General features: G+C 36.1%; 1 protein-coding gene across 2 annotated transcripts in view; it reads right to left on the bottom strand.

The window, feature by feature from the left end:
• The window catches only part of BMPR1B (bone morphogenetic protein receptor type 1B), a 96744-nt gene that overhangs the window by 33471 nt on the left and 35927 nt on the right, over window positions 1-27346 (bottom strand). Inside the window, exons 2-4 of one of the 2 annotated variants that reach the window (XM_054591716.1) lie at window positions 13751-13910; window positions 3469-3571; window positions 2840-2942 (exon numbers count right to left, since the gene is read on the bottom strand). In XM_054591716.1, coding sequence (XP_054447691.1) covers window positions 2840-2942; window positions 3469-3571; window positions 13751-13910 — 366 coding nt within the window. Of the gene's footprint in view, window positions 1-2839; window positions 2943-3468; window positions 3572-13750; window positions 13986-27346 lie in introns of those variants that run through there. The other variant, XM_054591715.1, reaches the window with a different exon arrangement.

Genomic DNA, 27346 nt, shown 5'->3' on the forward strand with positions numbered 1-27346 from the left:
CATCTGCACCTAACAGAAGTTCCTTCCTTCTATTCATATAATTGTTCCCCTTCCCTTTCTCATAAGTACTTCTCATCTTCACCTCCTAAGGGAAAGGCAGTTTGGATTTCTGCCTGAATCCATGCTTCCTGAATAGCTGTTCTTTTGGATCTCAAATAAGTGTTTGTTGCCTTTCAATTTGGCCTTTTATTTTTAGGTTAACATATTGTACCTAGACAGAATCCAATGTGACTGCAACTCTCAGGCATTACTGATAGCCAGTAAAGATACATAGTACACTTCCAATAAAAACCCTATATCCGATGCGGGGAAAACAAACAAGGAACTCGCAGCAGCTCTATGGTGGAGCTATGTTAAAAATGTCAGTGCTTTCACCCCACGTTCTGCAGTGACTTACCACACACCAAAATGAGTGTACCAAAGGGGTGAGGGGGGATCTGGTGAGACCTCACCGAGGCACCCCCTGGGATCCCGAGAGATTAAAGCAGTGAATCGTAATGCCACTACATTCCACCCAAGCCTATCATTTGGTATAATCCCTCTGCATCCTTTTCCCAAAGCCTGAACCAAGCACTTGTTTTCTCAATGCTGCTGCCCTTCTTTTCAAAGCTTTTTCACTCAGTTCTCTAGAGCTTATTCCACTATTCTTGAAAGTACCCACGTCTCACCTCCTCAGAGAATACTACCTCACCTGCCTGGTTGTAACTAGAATCTGGCTCCATCTAGAGGAAAACTTAGGCACTGCAGCCCTTTCAGCATCTGAAAGGAAGTCAGAAATTTTCCTAAACCCTCTTGTTACTTCTAGGACACAGCACCTCCACCTGCATGTGAAAAACCTTTTCACCTTGATAAAGGGATTCTAAAATCTAGCATTTCTACCTTCATTTCCAGCCACTCCACACCCTTCTCCAGCTCCCCACTCCCAGCACATAAGCCCCTTATACCAGTGCTATTCAAAACGTTGGCCACAGACCACCTACCTGTTGAAACTCGTTCAAAGAGAAATAACTACAGAAATTGCAAGTTAACTTTTAGAACTTTACTGCAATTTAACATCAGTGAACTTCTCAATGAACAATATGGGCCCTGTCTTTTTCTACCAAAAGTGTTGCCCAGGCTTTAATGTGCACATAAATAACTTGAGGAATCTTGTTCAAACGTGCAGGTTTAGTGGTCCCGGGATGCAGCCTGAGATTCTGCATTTCCAATGAGCTCCAAGTGATAATGATGTTGCTCATCCGCAAGCCCACTTTGAATAGGCTTCAAAGGCTTCAAACAACTTAATAAGATTTTCTCCTACCAGCCATGCCATTTTGTGTGCCTTTGTTAAGTTAATATAATGTATTTTAGCTACCAGTCTTCTATATTGGTTTATAAGTTTTAAATATGTAGGTAAATGGTGGGTGGACCTACATTTATACTTCTGCCCAAGCCCCACAAGTTAGGGATAGTCCTGAGTATTGAAAGAAAAAAAAGTTCGCAAACATTTCACCAATTGTACAAAGCAAACCTCCGCAGTACCACTGCCTCTGTTTACGGTCACTGCTATTTACAGGCCCTGCCACTTTGAAAAAATAGCTTCTTTGCATCCTTCCTGAACTTTATTATAATCTAGCTCTACTGCTGAAATATTCCTGACTGAATATAGTTATTTACATATTTCTCTTTCATATCCTACCAACACATTTTGAGAGCAAGAATTTCCTTCATCTATTTCTGTATCCTTAACACACAGTGTGTTGGCTGGCAAAGTTTTTAAAATGTGAATTATTATGAATTAATCTTAGAGAGCTTTCTGAGCTATAGTAAAAACAAGAGTTATAAAATGTTATGAAAACCAGGAAATGTCATTGTACTTTGCTGGAAAAGTTTTCTCTTCTCAAGAAATAAAAGCAGACATGAAGATTCATTTTAAACCACTTATCGAAGACTTAGGACTTAGAGTTCTGTGACAGTTTCAAATCATCATTTTCTGGTGAGAAGAAGGAAGGGAAAGGAAATGCAGGAGCAGTTTCTAACAGGAAGCCTTTGGGGACGCTAATCTTCCTTTTTAATGAGAAACAAGTAAATGCATAAATCATCAAATTAAATGTTATAGATGTTTTCTCTATCAATATATGATATATGATTTGACTAAAAAGGAGGAATTCTAGCATAGATGAAAGGAAATGCCATCCAGTATATAACCTGACTTAGTCCTTTATAAGGTCCTTATTTTTTAAATAAACGTAGACAAATAGCAGTTTTTGAATGAAGTACAACATCTGAGTAATATTTAGGGGTAAGCATAAAACATTGTCTCCCTTCTCTGCCCTCCTGAAACACACTACAAGCTCTAGTTTCTGAGGGGAAGCGGGGAGAGATTAAGAAGTAACATTCACTGGAGTGCAAGTCTTGTAAAACCACTTTCCCAAGAACTACTTGCACATGTTTTTGAATGACAGTTTCATTACATCCTCTTGCCTTGTCTACTGTTCCAGCAGTGAAGAATGGTACAGGTAGATTCATTTAGAAAAGGGAAAATAATTCACATTTTTACTTTCCTTTTTTTAAAATTTTTTTTCTGTCATTGATTAAAGAGAGTGGAAGAGGAAGGGAGAATAAGAGGGAAAGAAACATCAATGAGAGAGAAACACTGATCGATCGGTTGCTTCTGGCACGCACCCCCCAACTGGGGACCAAACCTGCAACCCAGGCATGTGCCCTGACCAGGAATCCAAAACCCTCAGCCATTTGGTTTGCAGGAAGATGCCCAGCTAACTGAGCCACACCGGCCAGGGTACCTTTTTATTTTCTTTATGCTTTGGTTTTCCCAGTCTGGCAGTCTTCCTCTCCTTACCTCTGTTTTTCAGTGGAGGCAGTGTAGGGTGTAGATCTTTGTTACATTCATTCCGTTCTGTGCAGCATTCAATTGATCTTCTCTGATGAGGAATGGGAGTGTCCTAAAATTGAACCCAAAAAGCCATTAGTAGGTGTTCCCTAAATTTCATAGGCACATAATCGAAAACTTAAGATATTAACATTATTTAAATAACCCGAAATTCTTACTCAAGCATGTTGAAAATATTGTTACCTATTAGGTAATTTTTTTCAAATTATCATGTATTATTTCACCGCATTACCTGCATTTCTACAAAATTATGACTACATTTGTAATAACCAGTATGCACAGTACAAAATGAGGAAGAAAGCTTGGATTAATACAATTAACTAAATTGGAATTTTGAGCAAGAAGATCTAATGGGACATTAAGCGAGTAGTTAATAGCAAAAATAAAAATAATATTTAATTTCAAAATGAAGGAAGAATTGCCCCCATAAGAATGCTCAAATTATTTTCCAAATTACTAAAAACAGGTTAGCCAAAAAAATTAAAAAAAGAAAACAATTGTTTTATCTTACTTGAAACTTGACTGTTGGAAATCTAGCCAGGGAAATGTTACAGAGCGGAATCAAGTTTCTTCCTTACCCGGCACTGAAAATCTGAGCCTTCCAGTCCCAGACATCCAGAGGTGACCACAGGCATCCCAGAGTCATCTTCTTCTATCATTGTGAAACAATATCCGTCTGTGCTAAAGACCAAACAGGCACAGTGTGTGAGTGAGTGTGAGTCACTATGAGCGTGTGTATGTGGGTGCATGTGTGTCTAGCGAAAAAGGAAAGGAAGATGTTTATCATTTGTTTCATTACAAAAAAGAAGTTCGATGGTCATTACAGGTTATAATCTGTTGAGAGAATCCCAAAACCTTTTACGAAAGTTGACTGAATCATCATAAAACATTTGGTAAAATCTCTGTCCAGAAACTTGTGGGAAAGAAGTACCCAGATTTTCCATGTAACATATTCAGTGAATAACCATTTATACCAATTACTAAACAATTATTTTGGTCCTTCGCAGGCATCTCTTTTGTAAATCCAGAAAAACAGCTCTGAGGAATGCCTAGCCGGTGCTGTTGTGAGAGGCTGGGTTTGACGTCAGTGGCTTTTTTGGAAGATTCTTTCATATATTTGCCCATTTCATGATTGGCACCATTTATGAGCGCATCTGCCCACATACACTGTGCTGAGTTTTCAGCAGCTTTTGATCAAAAACAGAATGACCCCTGTGCCTCACCCTCCCTATTCACTGAAATCTCACCCCAAGTGACATTTTTTTTGTTTCCTCAGATGAAAAAGGTTCTCAAAGGGACATATTTTGCCACTGTGAAAGAGATGAAACGAAAAACAGCAGAATCACTAAAAGGCATCAAAATCAGTGAGTTCAAAACATTATTTTGACCAGTAGGAAAAAAGTCTCAATCGGTATATTATATCAAACGGAAAGTACTTTGAAGGTAACTGAAGTTTAAACATGTAAGACTACAGATTTTTTATAAATAAATTCTAGGTTTTTTGGAGGTCCGTCCTCATATATAGAACTATTTATAAAGAAACATTACTGTCTTCACAGGTTTGGGTGAAGAATGCCAGCAGACTCTCAGTAAAACATAATCTCTTACTGCATGTGCTAAGAAATGAGGTACTAAAAGGTATTTCCATCTTTTCCTCACCTACAGGCATGCTCAGTGTTCACGACAGGGATGACAATGCCACCCTGAAAGGACAGGGAGGGCGGCTCTGAGCATGGCATTAGTCATGACTTCTGGGTTGGTCTGTTCTGTGTCAGTGGCAGCAAAATCTGCCATCCCTTAGGCCTTCAGTTATCCTCAACACCCTTAGATTTGTGCTCTTGGTTTTATAAGCCTCAAGTGACCCAAAACACCTTGGTTTATAAGAACCAGCACGGCAAATTTCAAACATACTAATGAATGGCTGGGAAGGGCTAATGATAAATCTCTGTTAGATTAAGGTCAAATGCATGAACGTTTTTGTGGGAGAAAGACTACCTCTGAACAACAGGTCATGCTCTGAATTCTTTGGAGCTTTTTAACCAATATACTGAAATTGCTATGACAATCTAAAACATGTAAATGCTGAAGGCAATAAAAAAAAAGAGTTATCACTTAGAAATTTACTTTAAAAATATAAGCAAACAATACCCATGTGGGTTTTCTTTTATTACTCTCCTACTCATTTAGACTATATGTGTACCTTCCTTTTCTCATCAAAAGTAAAATTCAGGAATTATCAGAAATAAAGTGATCTTTATTTTCTAACATTAGGAATTCATAGAAGCTAGAAAAGTTGATTCAATATGTTAAATCCCAAAAGACTGATCTCTCCTTAATGATGAGTTCCCTTTGCTCAAAACTGGAGTATATACTTATAGAAATATACTTTAAAGCAATTTTTAAGAATCAAGAATGAGAATAAAAAACGATGGTAAAGCTGTTCCTAAGTTACTGTTACAGTGTCCTAGGAAATACAAAGAAACATCCGGGAGAGTAATGTCAATTTTTAACAATACACTCCCTTGTCTGCAAAAAAAGGTGGAGAGAAAATCATAAATAACGGATGGAGATAGAGAAAGACCCTGGAGAAAGGAGTCAGTATGCTATAAGTCTCAGTTCAGGTAGGAATCAAAAATTTAGTTGGGGTAAGAGCAAGAGGGTGAGAGAATTATTTCAAGTGCATATTATCTGCAACAAAGCAAAAATATTTTATAAGCTTCTAACTGAAATTGGTAGCTAGTAAGGAACATTAACTAGAAACCTGCAGTGAAATAACAGAAGCTTAAGAATTACTTGAGCCCTAGCTGGTGTGGCTCAGTGGATTGAGCGCCGGCCTGCAAAACAAAGGGTTGCCAGTTTGATTCCCAGGGTAGGGCACATGCGTGGGTTGCAGGTCAGGGCCCCGGAAGGGAGCGTGCAAGATGCAACCACACATTGATGTTTCTCTCCCTCCTTTCTCCTCTCTAAAAATAAATAAAAGCTTTAAAAACTAAAAGATTTAAAAAAAGAGTTACTTGAGAACTTTCAGTTCTCAAGCAAGCACAAATATAAACAAAGGTATGTTTCAGAGTCAGAGCTGAACGATTCCTCCCATCACTGAGAGATGGCTGCTGAATGGCACAAGAGGCGATGAACTTTTCCCATTGACTTGTCTGGACATTCCACTGCCTGGCTGCCATGCTAAGCTTAGTTTTGATATGTGTTATATAGATTATTACACTATCATTCCCAGAGTGTTGCAAGTGATAACAAGAAGAGGTAAAGAATCATGAAGGAAACAAAAGTAGAAATCATTTAGACAAAATTGGAAGTGGTGATATGTATACATGAATGAAGGTAGGATCAATCATTTGATTCCAGTAAAGATTATGATTTTTCAAAAAAGACAATTGATGTAACACGTTGACGTGTTTTTAAAAACACTGCCCCCACCTTATAGGCAAAGAAAAGTAACTGACGAAATGGAACATGAGTTGTATCCCAAGAAGATCAGTCATCAGTCCTGAAATGCCTCTTCACATAATGTTAATTCATGAAAAAAAAGCAAAGCATTTGAGAATTTAAAAATCACATGAAGACAAAGTGGTGATAATAAAACTTTTGTTACACCCCTGGATGGATGGTGCTACAGCTTCAAGCTCCTTGGATTTGTCCATATTCCAAAAGCAAATGGGTGTCTGGAACATCTAGAAAGATCATCAGAAAATTAACTTCCTCAAGAGATTTTTGGCATGCCCGAGTGAACATTTACTGGCAGGAAAGAAAGGGGTACACTTGGCTTAAAATTGAGGGAGCAAGTGATACTCTTTCTAGTTGGGTGTGTGCTCAGAATCTGCAAGGTGTAGCTCTTCTCATTTATGGTCAAATGCATTTATAAACATCCTTTTGGACCCGAATTGTTCATTAGTTCTTAGAGGATGGTTAAAACCAATTCTATAATATGTCTAAAATTGCACTGACAACATCCTTATTGAAGGTTTGTAAGGTTTACCCAAGCCAGGTCCCTTTAACTCTGTTCTACCGTGGCGGCGTCATGTTTCTCTATTGGCAACCCCAGGGGGCTGCTTGGAAACATCACCATCACAGTTGAGAAGAAGCTACTGTAGAACTTTTCTTCTACTAAGTTTAGATCTTTATACGATTAATCTAATTATAAAATAATTTTTTAATGTATGAGTTAAAAGACTTTATCTTCTCTGCTCAACCAGGGTGATGAGAATTTTAAAGCATTATTAAAATGTAAAAGCATTAAATCACTTTAAATTATTTTAATTATAAATGGTTTAAAATTTTGCTCTTGACAAAAATTATAGAAACATATCTTAAGTGCATGCACCTACAAGGGCTAATATTTCTCGTGACTGATCAATATGTATTCCAATATTTTCTTCAGTATGTGAGAGATACTAGAAGTCTTGAATTCCTTTCCATCTTATTTTAAGTTTCAATCAGAGTTGATTTGAAAAGGCTGCTTGATTTTAGATAGTTTGTAAATAAGTCGTGGAAAACATTCTGTTTTCTAAAATATCTATCACATTGAAGGGAATACAGAAAGCTTTTAAGTTTTCTGTCACAGGTAAACAAACTCAAAGATATATACAATATTTAGAGTTGCTGTTTAAACCATGTAGATGTTAGTCAGTTGACTAAAATAGCTGAAAGCTGCTTAGAGCTTTCAGTAGTTTATTTGACAAACATTTGTCAAGCATACTATGATTGAGGCAGAGCTAGATGCTGAGAATGCGAGGGTGAGAGAGATGCAGCCTTTACTTGGAGGAGCTCCTAGTCTCCACCGAACACCGCTGACCTGAGGAGAGACAAAGTCACTCAACTTCAAGCACCAGAGACAGGAATTATAAGCTGGCCAGGTGTTTTCTAGTAATTGGAGGAAAAGAAAAAAAAATGTTGGGAGTAATTACTAAAGTAATAGAATCCTAACGCTTACGGATATTTTTCCTTATCATCTTGGATGGGTGGATTCCCATAGGGGTGGAGAAAAGAGGGTAAAAGTATGTATCGCTACCACTGTTCCCCTCTCTGGCTTTTCCTCTAAGGGATCGTAATCCGGGGGAAAGTGAAGTAACAACATTAATCATAAGGTTCCAACGCCAGAGATGCCTCTTTATTCCTTTATCCTCAAAGACATGTAACTACATACATCCTTCTCTGGCAGCCATACCAAGAGATTTAGCATGCTGGTCATTATTTTTTCAGTGAGGTACAAGATTATTTTGAATTTGTCTCAATTTTTCTATTAATAGAGCATCCGGGCAGTCCCAGTCCACCACCTAGCACAGGCACCCTCACTACGCCTCGCCCAGACTGCTCCGGGCACCTTCTAGCCAGGCTTTCCCGCTCCCCTCTCTGGATTCTACCCATTATGCCTGATAAATCTTATATTTTCCTTCTCTGCTCCAATGGTTCTCTACATAGAATTTTAAAGAGCTGTACACGATCCCCTTTCTATAAAGTCCAACAACAAATGGGCTCAATTAACATTCTTCTTTATGACTAATGAGAGGCACAAAAGAAGAGTTATTCTTTGTAAAAGATTTAACAGCAAATTTGAAATTGTAGCCTCTTCCAAGTAAATTACAAGCTCTGATGCAGGGCCCACCATTCTCATAACTGTATTGGTTTGAACTCAGCCTCTTCTACTGAAAGAAAAAAAATCTTGAAGCTCAGTGTTCAGATGGCCTGGGCAACAGTGGGATAAACTGAATGCAATGGAAGAAGTATAAACAAATGAGAACAATGTGCACTTTAAACACTCCTGAGACCCTGGGTCAGGAGCACCTGTCTAAAAACTCAAACCACCACATTCAACAAGAGGTTTAAAAGCCCTGGGTTAATACAAACTTTGTAAAAAGGCTCACAGTCCCTAAGCTTTTCCCTCTACCCTTTGTGAGCCTTCAAAGTCCAGTTGGAGACTTATCTAATTCCTCTTGTAGGCAGCCTGGTGTCGTTTACAAATCCTTTGTGCAAACATCTGATTCAATTCATTACACCTGTAACCGGGGAAACCGCCCAGGCAGGAAAATTCTTGGTCAGAGCTCAATAAGATAAATAAGAAAGCATTTTAAGTTATCTCTGAAAAAGAGTAAAAAATAATTTTTAGAAATTAATGAATTTGTGTGAGGGCGTGGAGGAACCTGAGAGAGGTGATGACAGAGGGGCAACAATGGCTATTTTAGACCAAATCAAGCAAAACAATGAAAAATACATAAAGTGGGACCAGATATATACAGAAAAAAATAAACAAGGCTGAGATTATTACACTTGGTTGGATGGGAAAATAAAACAGAATATTGGCATGGTGCAAATCATGTACGAGTGATTCAAGGAGACTGCAGCTTTTTAGACATACAGTGATAGTCCGAAGTCCCAGGAGTAGAATCCAGAAGTGGAATGGGAAAGACTAACAATGCAAAGTAACACCTGGAAATACATTTAGGAGACAGATATTGTCTTGAGGAAGAGACAACAATGGCTTCATACCTTACTCTGAATTACAGATAATAGAAAAGGCTCTAATGCATGCCATCTTTGCACTACATTTTCTAACATGCATGCCATTCAGTAATGGGAATGTCAAGGATACCTGCACCTGATAGAAAATAAGGCCAAGAATGACTTTGGCCTTGGTGTTGGCTAGTAAACTGATTGATGGTCCTCAGGAAGAGTTTAAAGACCCTCAAAACTTTGCACATATTCTCTGAATTACCACATGGGATTTCAAAATCTCTTTTAAGTATGATGCACTTTTGATCTGGGCTACTTTTTGGATTATTCTCTCCAGGAAAGTGAGAGTGGTAATGAACATGGGACCTACTTAGACAACCAGCTTGGCTAAGATCAGCCCGGTACAAGGCCACAGGCCAGACAGCATAGACCAGCCCTTATCTAAGCCTCAAACAAGCACAAACATGACGTTAGAAATGTTATACCTAGAAATGAAAGATTCAGTGCAGTATTACTTAAAGGGTGTTCCCTTGGAGTTCAGCAAACAACTTGTTACTAGTCAGTGAGGAGGTTAGTGCAGAAATTGAAATTTTTAGAGCAATACATTTAGTTCTGTTGAATCGAAATAATAGAACACAGAGAAAAATAGAGCACGTAATTTGTATTTGTATACTTATTTTCTAATTAACCTACAATTCATTAATTTTTTTTTCATTTATTGATTCCAGAGAGAGGGTAAGGGGGGAAGAAAGACAGGGAGAGGAACATCCTGCTTGTGCTTCACCCGGGGACTGAACCTGCAACCCAGGCATGTGCCCTGACTGGGAACTGAACCTGCAACTTTTCAGTTTGTAGAACAATAGCCAACCAACTGAGCCACACCCACCAGGGCTATAAATCATTTTTATTGTACTTTAGAAAAGTATCAGTGTACAACTTACTGGGGGGAAGCGATCTTTCAACAGATAGCTTGAGAAGTACTGGTTTGAAGGTCAAAGAATGGAGAGTGTTAACAGGAATGGAGACAGAAAGACCTGGATTTTTCTAGGTATTAGGGCATAGGAAGAGAAGTAGCTCCTGTGATTTATCCATGATTGATTTCAGTGCACAGGAGGCTCCACTGGAGTCAATGCATGTGCATTTTACCCAAGAGTTACTATTCGCTCCTTTGAGAGTGAGTGTCAGGGGTTGGCTGCTGGTCAAGGGTTCAGGACTTTGGAATGTTGGCCACAATTTCCTTCATCATATCAGTATGAACAGTGACCTAGTAAAAACTTTTAACCCCTCGGAGCCTCAGATTTCTCACCTGAAAAGTATAGTTACATTTTTTTATAGGAATGCCACAATGATTCAAGGTAAACCAAAGTAAATAAGCCAGTATTTATAGAAAAAGCTCAATAAATACTAGTTTTCTGTTGACTTCTACAAGTTAACTGATTCATGTTGACTGTCATGGTATACCCACTTTTGCAGGGATGGGTTCCATCATTATTGTTGATGTTTTGTTGTTGTTGTATTTTTCTTTTCTCTTTTTCTTTATCATAAATCAAAGGTTGAAACCATGTAATTCACAACCCATTCCCATTTGGCTTTCATCTCTACTTCCACATTAAATATTTCTAAACTGCAGATCTCAAGGTCAATAAATGCAGTTGCTATATTTCAGTTCTTATCCTATTTGACCTCCGACAGAATCCACACTCTTTAAACTTGGCTTCAATGACCCTACACTCACTGCTTTACTGTTAATTCTGAGTCTCCTGGGGAAAGTCTCCTTTACCCAAGCATTAAATGCCTCAAGACTCAGTCCTACTCCTGTAGATGGGATGGTTGTATTATTGTTCTCGATTCCTCATGCCCCACCCTGGCCACAGTCCCCTTGACTTTGAGCTTGACTATGACACTCGATTTGGTAAATGGAGTGTAAGAGGGCATGACACAAACAGAGCTTTAAGTTTGCTCCGTCCTACTCATGTGAGAATGAAGATGCCCAGGGTAGGTGCTGGCCCAAGAGGAATGAAGAGACATGTGGAGTAGATCTGCACTCGAGCAGCAGCCTGAAGCCAAGCACACCCACCCCACCATCGCCCCACATAGCTGCAGCGCACCTGCAGACCCAGGAATAAAAATAATAATAATAAATATCTTCAATGTAAGCCACTGTGATTTTGAGCTGGTTTGTTTTGCAACAAAATCTGACTAATATTTGTACTCACTCTACAGTCTCTCTCTAACCTCTTACCTGAGCTCCAAATACACATCCTACACGTACCCTTTGATATCTCCACTTGGATGTGTCAAAAACCTTAAACTCAACATGTCCAGGTTGGAACTTGACTATTTTCTTCTGTCCTTTCATTAAAAGGGTATACTATGCATCCAAGTATGCATGCAGAAACTGTGAAGCCCCTCCAGTACCCAATGCATCAGCATAAAACTTTCCTTCTAAATAGTCCTCCGAAATATCCACTCTCCTGTGCTAGTACCACCTTAGTCCAAGATCACGAACTAACATGAACTGTCCTTCTGAATCTACTTTTCCATTTCTGTTACCTAACTGTTCTTAAATTCACGTTTGTCTCCCTCTCTACTCTTCAGAAAAAAAGAGTATTGCCTCCATCAGTACTCTTCAGAAAAGGAGATTTTTCAAAAAAGAAAATCAAATCACGTCAGTCACCACTGCTACTCCTGCTTTGACATTTGCTTCAATAGCTTCCCATGCTCTCGGGAATAAGACTAACATGTGTACATAGCCCATCAGGCCATTGGTCATCTTTCCCCTGTTCCTAGGTTCAGCTCCTTCCCCATCTCCTTCTACTCCCTATACTCTAGGAAAACCAGTCTTCTTTGAAATCGCCAAGCTTTTTCTTCCCACCACAGAGAATCTACATTGCAGTTAACACTGCCTGAACACTGTCTTCCAAATCAGCTTAGGGCACTTCAGTGTCCTATAAGGAAAACAGGACAAAATATTTGAAACGGGGAAAATTTTAGAAAGCCTAAACATATGGTCAACAGAACTATGGCTTAAATGACACTCACAGGTTTATTCTTAATTACTATAGACTCAGAATAAAAAGTAAGATGTCTTCCTAATGTGCTTCCCCCTGTTAATTTTTTTCAAGAAACACTGTAAAATTCTTGATACTTTCCTATTTACTATAAAAAGATACTGTTTCCAAGGAAATACTGTCTGAGCGTTGGAATCATTTTACCTTTTAAGACTCAGTGATCCCAAACTTGTTCTATCCTGCAAAAGCCAAGCTCCCAGATCTCTCTAGATCCTAAATCCCTTAAGTCTAATGGGAAGAAATAAGCAGTCCCTACCATGCTGAGTTGTTCTGCTGAGTAAATGAGACATCTACTTAGGAGTATACCCAACTTTCCTCCCCGTGTCATTCAGGTAACATGTTTCTTGAGTTATATATTTCATGATAGACTGGTAAGCTTATATCAAATCCCACTTCATAGGAACTTGAAAAAAAAGGTTTCAGGAAGAAAAAAATGCATTCAACTTTATGCTCCTTTCTGGATAACGAGGCCCCCAAATGGCTATCCAGATACTCTGCCTGGACTTTGAACCTAGCAGCCTACCGCCTTATTCGGGTCCATTATCCTTCTGGAGGCAGACCTCCCTGACATTTTAACTTCTGAGATCTGCACTTGTTTGGTTAACTCAGCCACTTGTCCCTGGGCACACTCGGGCCTCTTTAGGCTATGTCTCCCTACCCACTGCTGTCCTCACCCAGCGTTGGGTAAATGTGCTGTAATGACCAGTAAATGCAGCTGTAGTGACACATGTTTATATGGCTGCCTACAGATGGGTACAGGAAAAAAGAGGCAAATAGCCCAGTTTCAAATATTAGAAAATATTTATACAAATGTAATTATCTGCTAAGGAATTTATTCTCTAGTACAATGTCTTACCTACCTTCTGGAAGTGTCTTATAAGCTCTATCACTACACTGCTTATCAGAATCAGTTTACGAATAATCCTAGCAACTCAGGTGTTCTTTGCAAAATGCTAAAAACAGCGGCATGACAAATGGTTAAAACAAAACAAAACAAAAACACCACAGAGTTGATACTTCCTGCTGTGTAATTAATTTAAAGGATCAGACCTTTTAAAAGAAAATAATTGGGTTTTGCTCCTTAATAAGGAGCCTGGGATCTGTGCTCTATGTTAATGTGCATGTGTGATGTTTGGAGGCAGAAGAATCTCAGAGCACCATTCCGCAGGGGAAAGGTAACTTGATTTTTCCCTAAACACAGGCTTAGCTCCGAGAGTTTGCGGGCTTGGGCGCCATTCCCCAAAATGCGCTCTTGGAAACACTAGCATACAATTCTTTAGTCATGATTTTCTGTTAAAACTTGGTGTTAATAATTTATATGACCAACCTGCAAATATTGTTGACCGAGTCTTCTGGGCAATGGTGGTGGCATTTACATCGCAAGATCTTTGGACGAGGAGTGGGGGCTGTGTTCTCACCATCCCCTTTCTTGGTGCCCAGGTTTAATTTTCCTGAACTTCGCAAAAGCATGTTATCAAGGAAGTCAGCTGAAAAGAAGAAAAAGCAAGCATTTATGCACCTGTGGGATAGCCCAGTCAAAGTCTTTTGTTCAAAGGATAATGTGGCATCAAAATATTGAAATTTCATGATAGTTAAAGATTAAACAGAAAACAGATATTTTGATGCTTTTGATACTAAGATTATACTTTTTATAAATAAGAGATAATATACATATATGTAACATATATAACTATATGTCTCAGACAAAATATAGAAATTCTCATAATCCTTTCATTAAATTACAATAATGGTATTTGACTGTGAGAAGCTCAGTGAGACACTATTATATGGATTTTTACTCTGTATTGTAATGCTGTGGGTAAATATTATCATTCCCATTTTCAGACAAGAAAATTAAGACTAAAAGGTTATGGGACCTCCACACAAATAATAAATCATGAAGCCAGTGTTTAAACCTAGATTATTTGGGCCCTAAAACTGTCTTTCCAGCAATCTCTTTACCTCATGGGCCACTTTACTTAAGGGATAACATGTATTTTTAAACAAATTATTAGAAATATGTAACCTGAAAAATTGGGTAGGAAGATGAAAACTCACTGTTAAGATTCATTTCAAAAGAGACAACTTCCGCATCAGCTTTTACATGCAAAGTACCTACCCATATTAGTAGCAAAGGTTCTACATCTCTGATGGAAGACACCATAGTGGACATGATCTCTAGAGACAGACTTTCTGGGTTCAGCATTAGACTTTGCTATTTACCAGTTCATTGACCTCAGCTAACCTTATAAATAATCTCATCATTCTCACTTCCTTACCTTCAAATGGAGTTAATTATAAGAACCTACCTCATGTCAAGAGCTTAGAATATCTATATATCCCATAATAAGACTGGATAATGTGTTAGCTAATGTTATTAAATAATATTTCTTTTACATTTTAAGTAGTAAGACAACGTTTCATTCTGGAACAGAGTTTTCATATTTTCCTTCCCTACAACCGCTACTTTTGGAAAGCAGTGCTGTTGGAGAAGGGGCCGCGCATGAATTGTTACCTGCTGTTCAAAGGCATTGTGGTCAAAGCTCTCACACATGCAATGTCACTGCATAAATTGTCACCCTGAACAGTGTTGGATTTTAAATCTTTCTCACGACACATCAGCAGGCCGATAATTAAATCAAACTTCAACAAAAAATATTCTCTACAAGATTGTAAGGCTAGGAAAATAAAATTCTAGGCCAAAATGCAATATACACAATAGACATGTACAGCGTGCATATGTTATTTATAAAAACTGCAAATAAATGCCTCCAGCCATTGGTTCCATCAGAGAACGAAACGTTCAGAAAAAAGATCTGTAGTGATTTTTCCTGATTTTCAGGATGTTAAGGTAATCAGCTGACTTCTGTTCAGTATCAGTTCAATATCACTAATATTATGGCCTGCATTACCTCAAAGTAACACAAAGTGATGAAAAAAGAGATAGTTAAAACTCGTATCCTGCTTTTCTTGGAAATTATAAACAAAATAATAAAATTTCACTTATTATGCACACTACGACTGAGCAAACATGTACTGGGGGCCTATCCTCCTCCAGGCACAGCCCGCAAGTAGAATGAACTAAACACACACAGAATTTACAATTTGGTGGGAAAAGTTATTAAATGAAATGTTTACACAGATGGGTCTACATTAGAAAGGAAACATCCACATAAATGTCACTTTGTAAGACATATTTTAAAGGAGTCACAATTTTTCACATTTAAAATTTATTTAAGTTAAAGAATGATATAAAATTCATCTATAAAAAGTTTTCTGCAATATTCTTATAACAACCTTCGTTTAAAACAGAAGTTATATCTCTAAAATGAGATTCCTATGTAGCCATTAAAATGTAGATATAGAAGTATATATATTGGCAAGAAAGAATATTAAAATATAATTTTAATAACATAAAAATTAATTAAAAAATGAGCTACAATATAAAAGAGATCAAGAGAAGACACTACCAATAAAAACCTGGGAAGTGGAAGGACAAGCAGAAACTGATTTCACAAAGCCAAAACTGCTGATCCTAATATGCCAAAGGTGGGGAGAAGCCAAGAGGCAAAACAGTTTTACCACTCAACCCCCAAAGGCTCCAGAGTGGTACCATAGGTTACTTTTCAAAGTGAGAGAGAGAGGAATATCAAAAACAGAAGGAGGCTGTTTTAGACCTGGTTAGAGCTTCAGCTATCCTTCCCCAGTCTCTACAGGCCAGTTTCCCTCCTTCCCCACTCCTGCAGGAGACTGGAAGAGTAAATCTGATACACACATCACTGAGATGCCTTGTTTTCCCATTTTATCATTGAGGTGAGGAACTAGAGGAAACCAAGTGTAGAGGCGGGCAGGGGCACAACCTTGCTGCAAATACTGAAGGAACATTTACACTGGATGTTGACTCCTCCCAAACTCCCTCCACCCTCCCTCACCATCCCACATGCCTTACAGAACTCAATGCAGCTTGACTTACACGTCTTCTTTACGCAGGAATCTGACCAGGTCACGAACAAGCAAAATACCTAAAGATAGGGATATCAAAAGTCTCTCAGTGAAACAGTCATGCAACATTATCCTACAGTGAAGCCCTCAGGTGATAAGATCTACCCATGCCCATGCGCACAGCGCTTCTAACCAGCTTTCATTGTGCTCCATTCTCTTTTTTTATAAGCTGCTAATTCAAGGTCACTAGATATATGAAGAAAGCCTCAAACATCAAAGACTGAGAACAAAATACATACATAGACAAAAGCCACTTGAAAGAAACATTATATGAAAGCAAATAAAAACTGATAAATTATTAAATACTTTCAGCTTATAAAAATACATCAATGAAACAAGAACATGTTGCTATAAAAAAGAATAACAAATAAGGAACTCTAAAAATATGACTGCATAAATGAAAACCTCAGTAGGTGAGCTGAAAGATAAAGATTAGGGTATCTCCCATAATGTAGGGCAAAAGACAGAAATGGAAAAGCTAATTAAATTAAGGCATCAACTCAGGAAATCCAACATCTGAATAATAATAATTCTAGAGAGAGAGACTTGAGAAAATAGAGGGGAGGAAGTCATCAAATAAATGAATCATGTAAGTTCCCCATAATTGAAAATCATGATTTTTTAGTTTGAAATGACCCACAGGGTATACAGATAGACCCACACTAAGGTATGTCATGAAAGATTTTACAACACTGGTAACAAAGGGAGATTATAAATTTTGAGAGAGAGCAAGAGTGAGACAGAAATCAATATGTGGGTGAATCACAAATCAACTATGAGGGTAGGCAAAAAAAAAGCAGTTTAATTTACCTCACATGCACCTTTCACAAAAAGTTATTGGTGGGGATGCTCCACCCAAATGAAGGTGTAAATAAGAAAACAGAATATGGTCCTGCTAATAGGAGACCCAACCCAAGAGAAAGGTGAAATATACTGATACAGGTGGATCAATAAGATGTGAACTATATATTGAACCTAAGGAACAATAAGGCCTAATTGAAGGTAGGTAAGAAGGTGCTAGAAGAGAGATCTTCAAGAAGGTGAAATTAACAGAATAACTCACTTTTTTAAATTATAAACTGATTGAGAGTTCAGAAATGAATTTGTGATAGGAACATAAGAAACCACAGAAACACGTAACATTTAAATTCTTAATACATATAGGATGGGAGAGAGAAATATGTGTGTATGCAGTGGGGGTGAGCATTGCAAAGGAGCTAAATCCTTATCTTCCATAGTCAATAGTCAAAAGTAATGCCTAACATTGAATAGTCAAGAAGTAGCAGTATACTTATTTGTTTAGCGATATGGAATAAAATACCAAATGAAAGGAAGAGGCACAACTGTAGTTACTATTGGATAGAGATAAGTTGGAAGGATGCTTTAAAAAAAAAAAAGCCTCTTGAAACTACGTTTAAAAAAAAAGTTTTAGAATATCTCATATGATGATCCCAGTGAAGCTTGTGTATGCATGTGTGTGTATGTGAAATAAATTTATGGAACCATTCATATCTACATGGATATTGATAAAATATATGAAGAGCATACTCTACTTCTTGTAGAAAAATAAAATTATCTCTGTTAGGGAATATTGAACTTTGCATCATGAAATTTTCAGTTTTTATTCAATATGGGTCATAATCCTGTTTTTACACCAACATGTATGTATGGAATAGCAACACGTAACAGTTGGAGCTACTTAAAAACATTTGAAAATTGCTTCTAAGTCTAAAACAGAAGTAATTAGTTTTATACACTGATATGAAATGAAGACTATCAATGAACAAAGAATAATTAGGAAGTCAAAAAAGAGTATCCAGCCAAGAAGAAGAAACTTCCCTTGCCAGTCTTCATTATGGAATTTACCACTGGACCAGTAAACAGAGTTCTGCAGTAATACTAAATCCATATTTTGTGTGTTCATATGCATGTGTACTTAAGTTTGTGGTAAATCTGTTCACCTCATTCTACATTGCAAGTTATCAACAATCTATTTCCTGGTATTTTGTAGAACATCCTAAGTTAACTACTTCAATTATTATTAAGGAAAGATACCTGAGTCTGGTAGCTCAAAGCAAACTTTATAGTCAAATCTTGGCTCTCACACACCAACCAAATCAAGCAAGAGCCATCCTTTCTGTGAAGATCATGAAGATAAAATATTGTTGCATAACCTTTCTAATATTACCTAACACTGTAACACGTAGTAGAAATATATGCTATTTTACCAAAAACATATTCAAAAGAGCAAAAAGGGAAGAAAAGCAGTGCTAGCTCCTAACAGAGACAGCACTGCTATAAAATGAGTTAGATGACATCATGAGCGAGCTCATGAAGGCTGCCTATGTACAATGCGATCTGAATAAGTAGTGAGGCGAGACAATGATTTCTCTTAATTAGCATTAATAAATAAACGGATTGTTAAATACAAATCTGAGACATAGGAAGAGTACTTGCTTTTGCCAAAATAATCAAATCAAGGGAGGAACTTATGTGAAAGTATGCAATTGTACTTGGGAGTTAATTAATCTATGTGTGTTTAATTCCCTGTGAAATGAAAATCATTATCACACAATTCACAATATTCCCAATCACCAGATAAAATTCAAAAAATTGATTGATAATTCGTAGATTAATAAACAAAGGGGAAGAAAAGCAGCAGCAGAATGAAACAATCTGACCAGACTCACCTTAAAAGCTAAGAACACTGTAAAAAAGAAAGATTATAATATGTTCTTAAGAGACAGTCCATATTGGAGAAAAAGGGCCAAAGAGAAACTGGACTGTTTTATTTACTGTTATAATTATTAAAAGGGATTTACTAAAGGATCGCTTTCACTTATGGTAATACTGAATTTGGGCAAAATTCAGCCAGTCTCACACTTTCAAGGCAAGACATTTTAGATTAAAAAATAAAAAAAGACAGACCACATCAGTTAAGGCATGAAAGTGGGCAATTAAATGCACATACAAAGAATAATCATTTTATAAATACATGAATTTAGCCTGATAATAGTGATGCTGAAGTAAGAACTAGAAGGACAAAGACATGCATTTATGATAAATGTGAACATCCAGTTTAAGAATAGAGGAGTAATAATGAAGATATATCCATATATCAGATGTCTGATTAAGGAAGTTATGAAAATGTATTTTTCACATATTCTTAGTATCCTTCCATTTGAAATGTGAGAAAGGCTGGCTTTATGAGATAATAAAGTTTGATTTAGCTCACTCAAATAATGTAAGATCTTTATTAATTAAATGCTCATGTTACTTGATTTTGAGTTAAATATTACATAAAAGAAGCTAATCATTGATAACAATTGGAAGATGACTAACCATTAAAGAAACATTAAGTATACTTTAGTACACTGTATTTTCTAAATCAGTAAATTAAATCGTTAAAAAATTTTTCCACCAGGTGAAGCTAAAAACTGAATGCTTTATACTTAAGTTGAACAGAATTTCAATAAAATTGATTATTTTTTCCTAACAGCATTCTGTGCAATTATGGCTTTCTAAATACTTAATAATAGAATTATAAATAAACCTGACCAAAAAAAGTAAGGGAAAAGAAACTAAGAAAAGTCATACTGTCTAGAAATTTCTAGGGAATAAAAATATACTGACTAAATCACTCTTCAAAAGGCAATTCCATATTTCAGTTTCCTTCTCTCTTCTACCCTCACTCCTCCCTCTGTCTCTCTCTCTCTCTCTCTCTCTCTCTCCCTCATAACCAGTCTTGAGCTCAACAGTGTGAATCCAGACACTTTAGATGCTGCCTGGTTAGCTTAGCTGGTTATATTATAGTTAATTCAGGTAGTTAGCTATCCAAATTTGCAAGATAATACAAAGTAGGGCATGTGGAAGCCAATCTGAAATTGGTTCTCATTTTTTCCAAAGGACCACTAGATTTTTAGGGAACAAATGAACCACAGAATCACTTCCAGACACGTGTGCTTATGCATGTATCCTCTTAGTGAATCACAATGAAATGATATTCCTTATGATTTTCACATATAAGAGATAGATTTATAGGTTTATAGGTAAATTAGTCAAACTTTCTGAAAGAACTTAATAATCAGCATGCAATAATGTGACTTTCATTCAATTGCAAAGGTTAAATAGAAAGATATTTTTCTTGACAATCTTTTCTTGGATATATGTTACAATTATATACATGTTTTCAACTGTTTTGTATACAGTTGTATACAGTTATATAGAAATTTTCTATTGCATCTATTCTTGCAAAAGTTAAGAAATAAGGCAGTTACTTGAAACTACTTTGGAATTAGTGGGCAATTATTAGCTGGAAACCTGGTATAAACACAATACAACTATTTTTGATGTATAAACTTAATAAATCAGTTTATTTTGAAAATATTTCTATAATTTTTATATTATTATGAACTATTCCACATGACTTTCACAAAAGAAAATAGAACAGGATTGTTTTCAGAAAAATCAGAAAACAAGGGACAAAAGTAACATGTAAAAAAAATTTTACTACTACTACAACTCTGCAACAAATAAAATTTAAATTCTATATTCACCCACTATATACCAAATTATATTTCAGCTATATTTAATTGATTCTTTGTTCTCAGTAACATTCTTATCATTTCAGAAATACCATAAATAAAAGATTTTTAGTTTTTATATATTATAATGAAGAGAATATCAGAATTCACTGCCGCGTTAGAATGCATACAGAACAATCTTCATGAATAGCAGTAATTCAAGGAAAATTAAATATCAATAAACAGTATGCTTAGAAATAAATCTGAGTCTTCAAAATTCATTGAAGGATAGCGTGATTATTTTGTGCCACAGGATCTACCAGTAATTGATCTTCTTCATTTTCCTTTTTACTTCTTTTTTAACTCTCTGAATATCAAAAATTAACAAAGTTTTTAGTGTCTTCACTGTTCTACCCCCTCTACACCAGAGGGCAGGCAAGGAGCAAAAAGAGAAATTTAATTCTTACCACTCTAGTTTGCATTAAGTATTTTGGGTAAAGAGATTAGTGGAAGAAATTTTGAAATTACTGAACTGGCCAGCAATGCTTTGGGAATGACCTAGTCTACTTCTATCCATATTGTTATGATAACAAATATCATGAACCAATGCCCATTTGCTTTCTTAACCAAAACTGATTTAAATACATTGGTTAAAAACAAAAGCCTATAATGCACAGGAATAAAACCTGAATCAGAGCTTTAAAACAATATTAATTTTTAAAAATAATGTTTAGTGATCGCAAATAGTGGATTTCAATAAATAACTAATTTTATTTTCACTTTAACCTTGAATCGCTTCACCCAGTTTAATTATTTAATTTACTGTCAATTAAGCTGTCTCAATTTTCATTGCCTAAGCCTCTTTTACATTACTAACACATTTTCATATATTTTTCTATGTTGTTTGCAACAAAAACTTAGAAAAAATATATGTGAAAAACATGAAACCCAATGATTAATAAAAAGGTAAGATATGTACTTACATTCTTTTGGAAAGTAATAAAATATAAATATAATTTTGATTCAAAAATATCAAAGCAAAAATCACATGTGTTATAACGGAAGAGTAGACTTTCTATTATTAACTATGATGTTACCTGCACAGGGCTCTTTCCTTCAAGAACCTTAGGAGTCAGAGAAGAGAGGGACAAGAAAAGGTGTTGATGGTAGTTCTTGGGCATGCTATGCAGGGGGAATGAAGTGTCAAGTGAAAGGCCAATATCAGTTATGGTCATGAGTCGTGGATATGAACTTGACCAGGATATATGGTAAAACAAACAAAACAGTTCAAACCCCAGCTCAGCTACTTCTTTGCTTGTGGCCTTGGCAAGCCAATTGATCTCCCTCCCAGGTGATGCAGGGAGTGGCCACACTCACTGCTGTGCTATGAGAGCTGAATGAGGTAGTTCGAGTAGAGCACCTACTATCTTCCTTCTTTGTAGTGAAGTGAATAGCAATAACACTGCTCTTTTCTGTGTGCAAGAAGCTTACTGTTCATTTTGTTTTGTTGTTTTCATTCTTCAGATTTTTCTCTTTTCCTACTTCATTTTTTTTTTTGTTCCTTTGGTCTCTGCTCCTTCATCTCCTCTATGTTTCTATTTTTCTTCTTTCCCCATACCCTTTCTCTCTGGAATTCCCTTTTCTAGTACTTCATTTTACTTACTTTTTCTTTTCCTTTCTTTCTAAATTCCTTACCGTGAGCAAAAAGTCTGTAAAAATATAGATTCTTAAAGTTTAAGAAACATTGAAAGTTTATTCAAGGCCAACTGATATATTGTCATTAATTTTTTCCAGTGATGTATTCATTTATGTAGCAAATAATCATAAAATCCATTCTATCTACATAACACAATGGCCCAGAGCACAGGAAATGCCCTCAATAAAATAATAATCTTGCTGGTGAGACAAATCAACTACACGTGGAACATGGTGAGACAAATCAACTACATATGGAAAATCAAAAATAGTATATGAAAACAATAAAATAGATGTCATAATGCCACATAAAATTGTCAAATATAAGTAAGTCCTAGGTAGGAGTGCACCGAAGGAAAGATGAGCATGGGTGAAAGTTATCAACCACAATCTTTAATGGAAACATAGCAGCAAAGCCAGGGAGACACACGGACAGATTTTCATTTCAGTTGTTCATTGTTAACACTATTGAGTAGGCTAAGAAAAACACATTTAGCTTTAAAATGCTGGAGATGTGCTGGTTGTGTATAGAAACTAGGGCTTTTATCATAAAATATTTCTACATGTTTCCATTTAATGGCGGTTATTTCTCTTTTCACCATACACATTCACATTGCCATGTAACTCAGGTTCTGAAGGACAGTCGTATTTTCAACATTTTATATCATAAAGGCCCTGCCAAGAGACTCCAAAACTGTATAAAAAGTGAAAGCTTCAATCATTCAAGTGTTTTATTGTATGGGATACTAGACTATGACTTGAGCAAATCATGAAAAGATTAAATATATGACATAAATGTGGACAGAAAATATATACTTGTCTATATTTGTTTTATAGGTAACTAATAGAGTTATGAGCCTGGGTGTGCATAATCATTGATTACAATAGCAATTATAGTTTTTTGGATATCACACATGCACTCTTTAAAGTTAAAACAGCAGTTAGCCTTTCCCTCGGGTTTTAATATGCTTTTGAATTTGGAGAAAATCAAGCAAAATGTTTAAATAAATTAAAATACTTGAAAATACTCAATACAACATGCATATAAGTAGTTTAATAAAAGCATCAATATAAGAAATAAGGAACTTGACAAGCAAGTAGCCACAATGTTTAATGATAATTTAACATCAAATTCAATCTATATCCATAGAATAGCATAATCACAGCTGATAGAATGATTAAAAAATTAAAAATGTCTCTGTATTTTAAAATATTTAATGTGTCTGTTCAAATCCACATTGTTGGGAAAGAAACTGAAGCATGATCTCTTTGCCAATAATGTCAAAGAGAAGCAACTAGGACTTGGCAGGCTGCCAAGCCAGGAGCTGTGGTTCTATTCAGAGACATTTCTATCAATGCTCTGCTTCCTTGAGCTGTGAAGCTAATCAAAGTAGATGTTCAGCTTGCCCCTACACCACAGCTTACTCTGCAGCTTTGCAAAGCACTCCTAAGTCAGCTTGGTGTGTAAAACAACTTTGAACGGACTCATTTATGTAAAGAAGTGACAATGAAGCCAGACAGACCAAAAAGCAAATCACCGTGTTCATGCTATTCTTTTACCCCAAAGAAAAACCTGGAAAGCATCTAGGATCCCTGTGTTCCTGATCCTTATTCTAGCCTCTCACTGAAAAATTATTAAAGGATATCTTAGTTAAAGAGTGTACACTGACCTAAAAATACAAACACACTGCTATTTCAAGTGTTTAAATATTTGATGCACAAAATAAATAGAATGTATAGGTATTTTTAAAACAACTAAGAATACACTGTTATCAACTACTACCATCATCAATGCTCTATCTCGATGAAACACTATGGAATAACGAAAACCAGCAACAAAATAAATTAAAACAAAACCAGAATATTATAGAATGCCATTATAGAGTTTTAAGAAAAACCTGTGAACTAAATAAACAGCTGTTCAAAACCTGCAGTGCTATCTACCTGACTTTGTTTATATTTAGGTGTCATGCTTCATAGAAAAGTTTTCTAAGATAAATACCAAAAAATGACATGAATGACTAAAATTGCCTTCATTTCTGAGTATACACTTGACCTTGCTAAAACAATTTCTAACCTTCTTGATCAAAAGTAAATGACTTAGTAACTATTTTCAAAACATTCAAATCATTAATTTCTACTTTAATATTCAAATCATTAACATACACTTTAAAATGTTTCGCATCTTTAAAGACCGTATCTGCATGAAAGCAACCTTGACTTTTACAATCTGTGAATTTAGAGTTACATGTCACAGAGGAGGAATTCATAAAGTCAGAAACTACACATGAACCTTACACAGCCACAACACGCTTTTTGTGTAGAGGCAAGCACACACTCACCTACTGCGGCACCTACACGATTCAAAAGTTATAATCTAACATGCAAGCTTCTTAGTAGTTTAAAAACGAGCTAAATCATACACTGCTGGGACAGCTAAGCTAAACTACACTTTCATACCATGTGATTTTTGTGCTTAACATTTTTGACACCACCCCCCACCAATTTTTCTCTTTCACCCTCTATGCCAAGAAAGACTAAGCTCTATCATCTTTTCTGTGTGCGTGCCAGAATTGGCTTAACTGATCTTGCTTACATTTTCTGGAGGAGAAAAACAGCCTCTGTAAGATATAAAGCTTTTCCCACTACTCACATTGGATTTCTGAGCGTTTGAAAGATCATTGCCAGGTTCCCTGGGATGAGACAGGAGGAGGAGGCACAGAATTGCTAGGGGTTTCCACTAAAAAGACCAGCACCGTGGGCAGTACTAATCCTGCACCTGTGATGTGTTATTCAGCAGTTAAGAAATGCAGTCCAGACTGTGGTTGCCTAATGCAGCTCAGCTGCTTTTCTCAGTACGCCCTTTGATTATAAGCTGGCAAGAGAGATTATTCCGGTCAGGCACTGAGCTATGTTCAGGATACATGGCATATGACAGTGGAAAGGTAAAAGGGAAAGGAAACCTTAGAATCAAAAAAATAAATAAAAAGAAAGAAAAGAAAAAAAAGTCACTGGCCACGGTGTATTATGTAACATTTCCAGATGGTTAAAAGCTGCTTCTGATTATATGCAAGGCAGAAAAATATATGACATTTAAATATCTACAAATCTATTTTTTTCTGATGTTATCCTTTGACATTCAGAATGGCACTTCAACATGCGATTCTTAAGTTTATTTTGAAAATAAGCACAACTTCACAAATTGGTTAGCTACATAAACATTTTTAAATCTTTTCTTAAAGAGGTTTACTTATCCTAATTGTCAAACTCCTTTTATAGTTTGGAACCTTTCAAACAAAATGTTAGGAAAACTGACAACCAAATGATTACCATTAATTTTTATCTTTTCATTATCCACCATGCCATTTGACTTGACTCATAAAACTTTTTATATAAAATATATATTTCAGACACAACTATCCTATTAAACATGTGTGGTAAATCAGCAAAGAATACTTATTTTTAACCTAGCATAAAATTGCTAGCGCGTCCAAAGTAACTTAAGAACTATTTGTCATATACAAGACTTTCTACACACCACTCTGGTTTCATAGAGATAAAGAGGAAATGACCACTATGCCCACGAACCTTAAAATCAAATTGGGAGAGTGGAATAGAAGTTACCTTTTTTATTGTTGTTCTTCTGTCATAAAAAAGGCTGCTGACCATTCACTCACACCAAAACCTTCTCTCTGTTTCCTTTTACACTCTCTATAAACACAAAACCATCTGTCTCCCAGGCTAGTATCCATGCCATTTTAAATAAATAATCTAAAACCTTATCCAAAAAAACAGATACCCTTTCCTAAGAGCTGATGGTTTAAAAACAAAAACAAGAAAGTTCATTTATATACACAAAAAGACCCAAAATAAAATATATCCATTTCAGAGTGTAAATAATTTAAATGTGTATATTAAAGAAAACATTCAATATTTTATTTTTTCACTCTTTACTTTTTTACTACTCCTTATTTAGCAGATACTAATTATCTGCTAAGAAAACCAGTCTATAAAGAGCGTTACTAGGAAAATTCCGTATGATATATATCAGGAGCAAAAGGGTCATAAGAAATACCTATGTCCCTAAAATCATTCTCTGTCATCAGAATTTGGAAAGTTTCATAGCTTTCTCATATAGACAGACATTAGTGTCAGAGATAATTTTGCATTCAAAGTTCCAAGTAATACTCTGAGACCAACCTAACAGAAAGCCAAGATTTAGAATATATGGCCACAAATTGTTACATTAATATCTCCTAATATTCTCATAATCTGATTTGAGCATCCAAAATAAAATAGGGTGGTTGAACTGGGTCCTGGATATGTATTTGACTAGCAATATAATATGACTTGGTATTTTAAGAGAAAACAAATATTGTTTTTTCTGAAATTATACTTAATTGGCCATTGAAATTGTGCGGATATTCTGAAAAACATCCACTTTCCTTTGATTTATAGGAATAAGATTGCCAAAGGACAATCTTGCTGACTTTTGGGCAGAAACACCAAGGTAAGGTCTGAATTGAGACTATGGTATTATAATGATTGTGTTATCTTCAATCTGAGCATGGCACACTTCGGAACATTCTGGCCTGATGCAGCTCAAGCTGTCCCTCTTTTGATAAACAAATGGCTTCAGTTTTCAAAACATGCTTCAAAAGCGATCTTTTTTTTTTTTTTAATTTTTTAATTGTATTAAGCCT

Source organism: Pteronotus mesoamericanus, unplaced genomic scaffold (assembly GCF_021234165.1).
Source record: "Pteronotus mesoamericanus isolate MK-2021 breed Mesoamerican mustached bat unplaced genomic scaffold, CSHL_Meso_final scaffold_232, whole genome shotgun sequence".
NCBI lineage: Eukaryota > Metazoa > Chordata > Mammalia > Chiroptera > Mormoopidae > Pteronotus > Pteronotus mesoamericanus.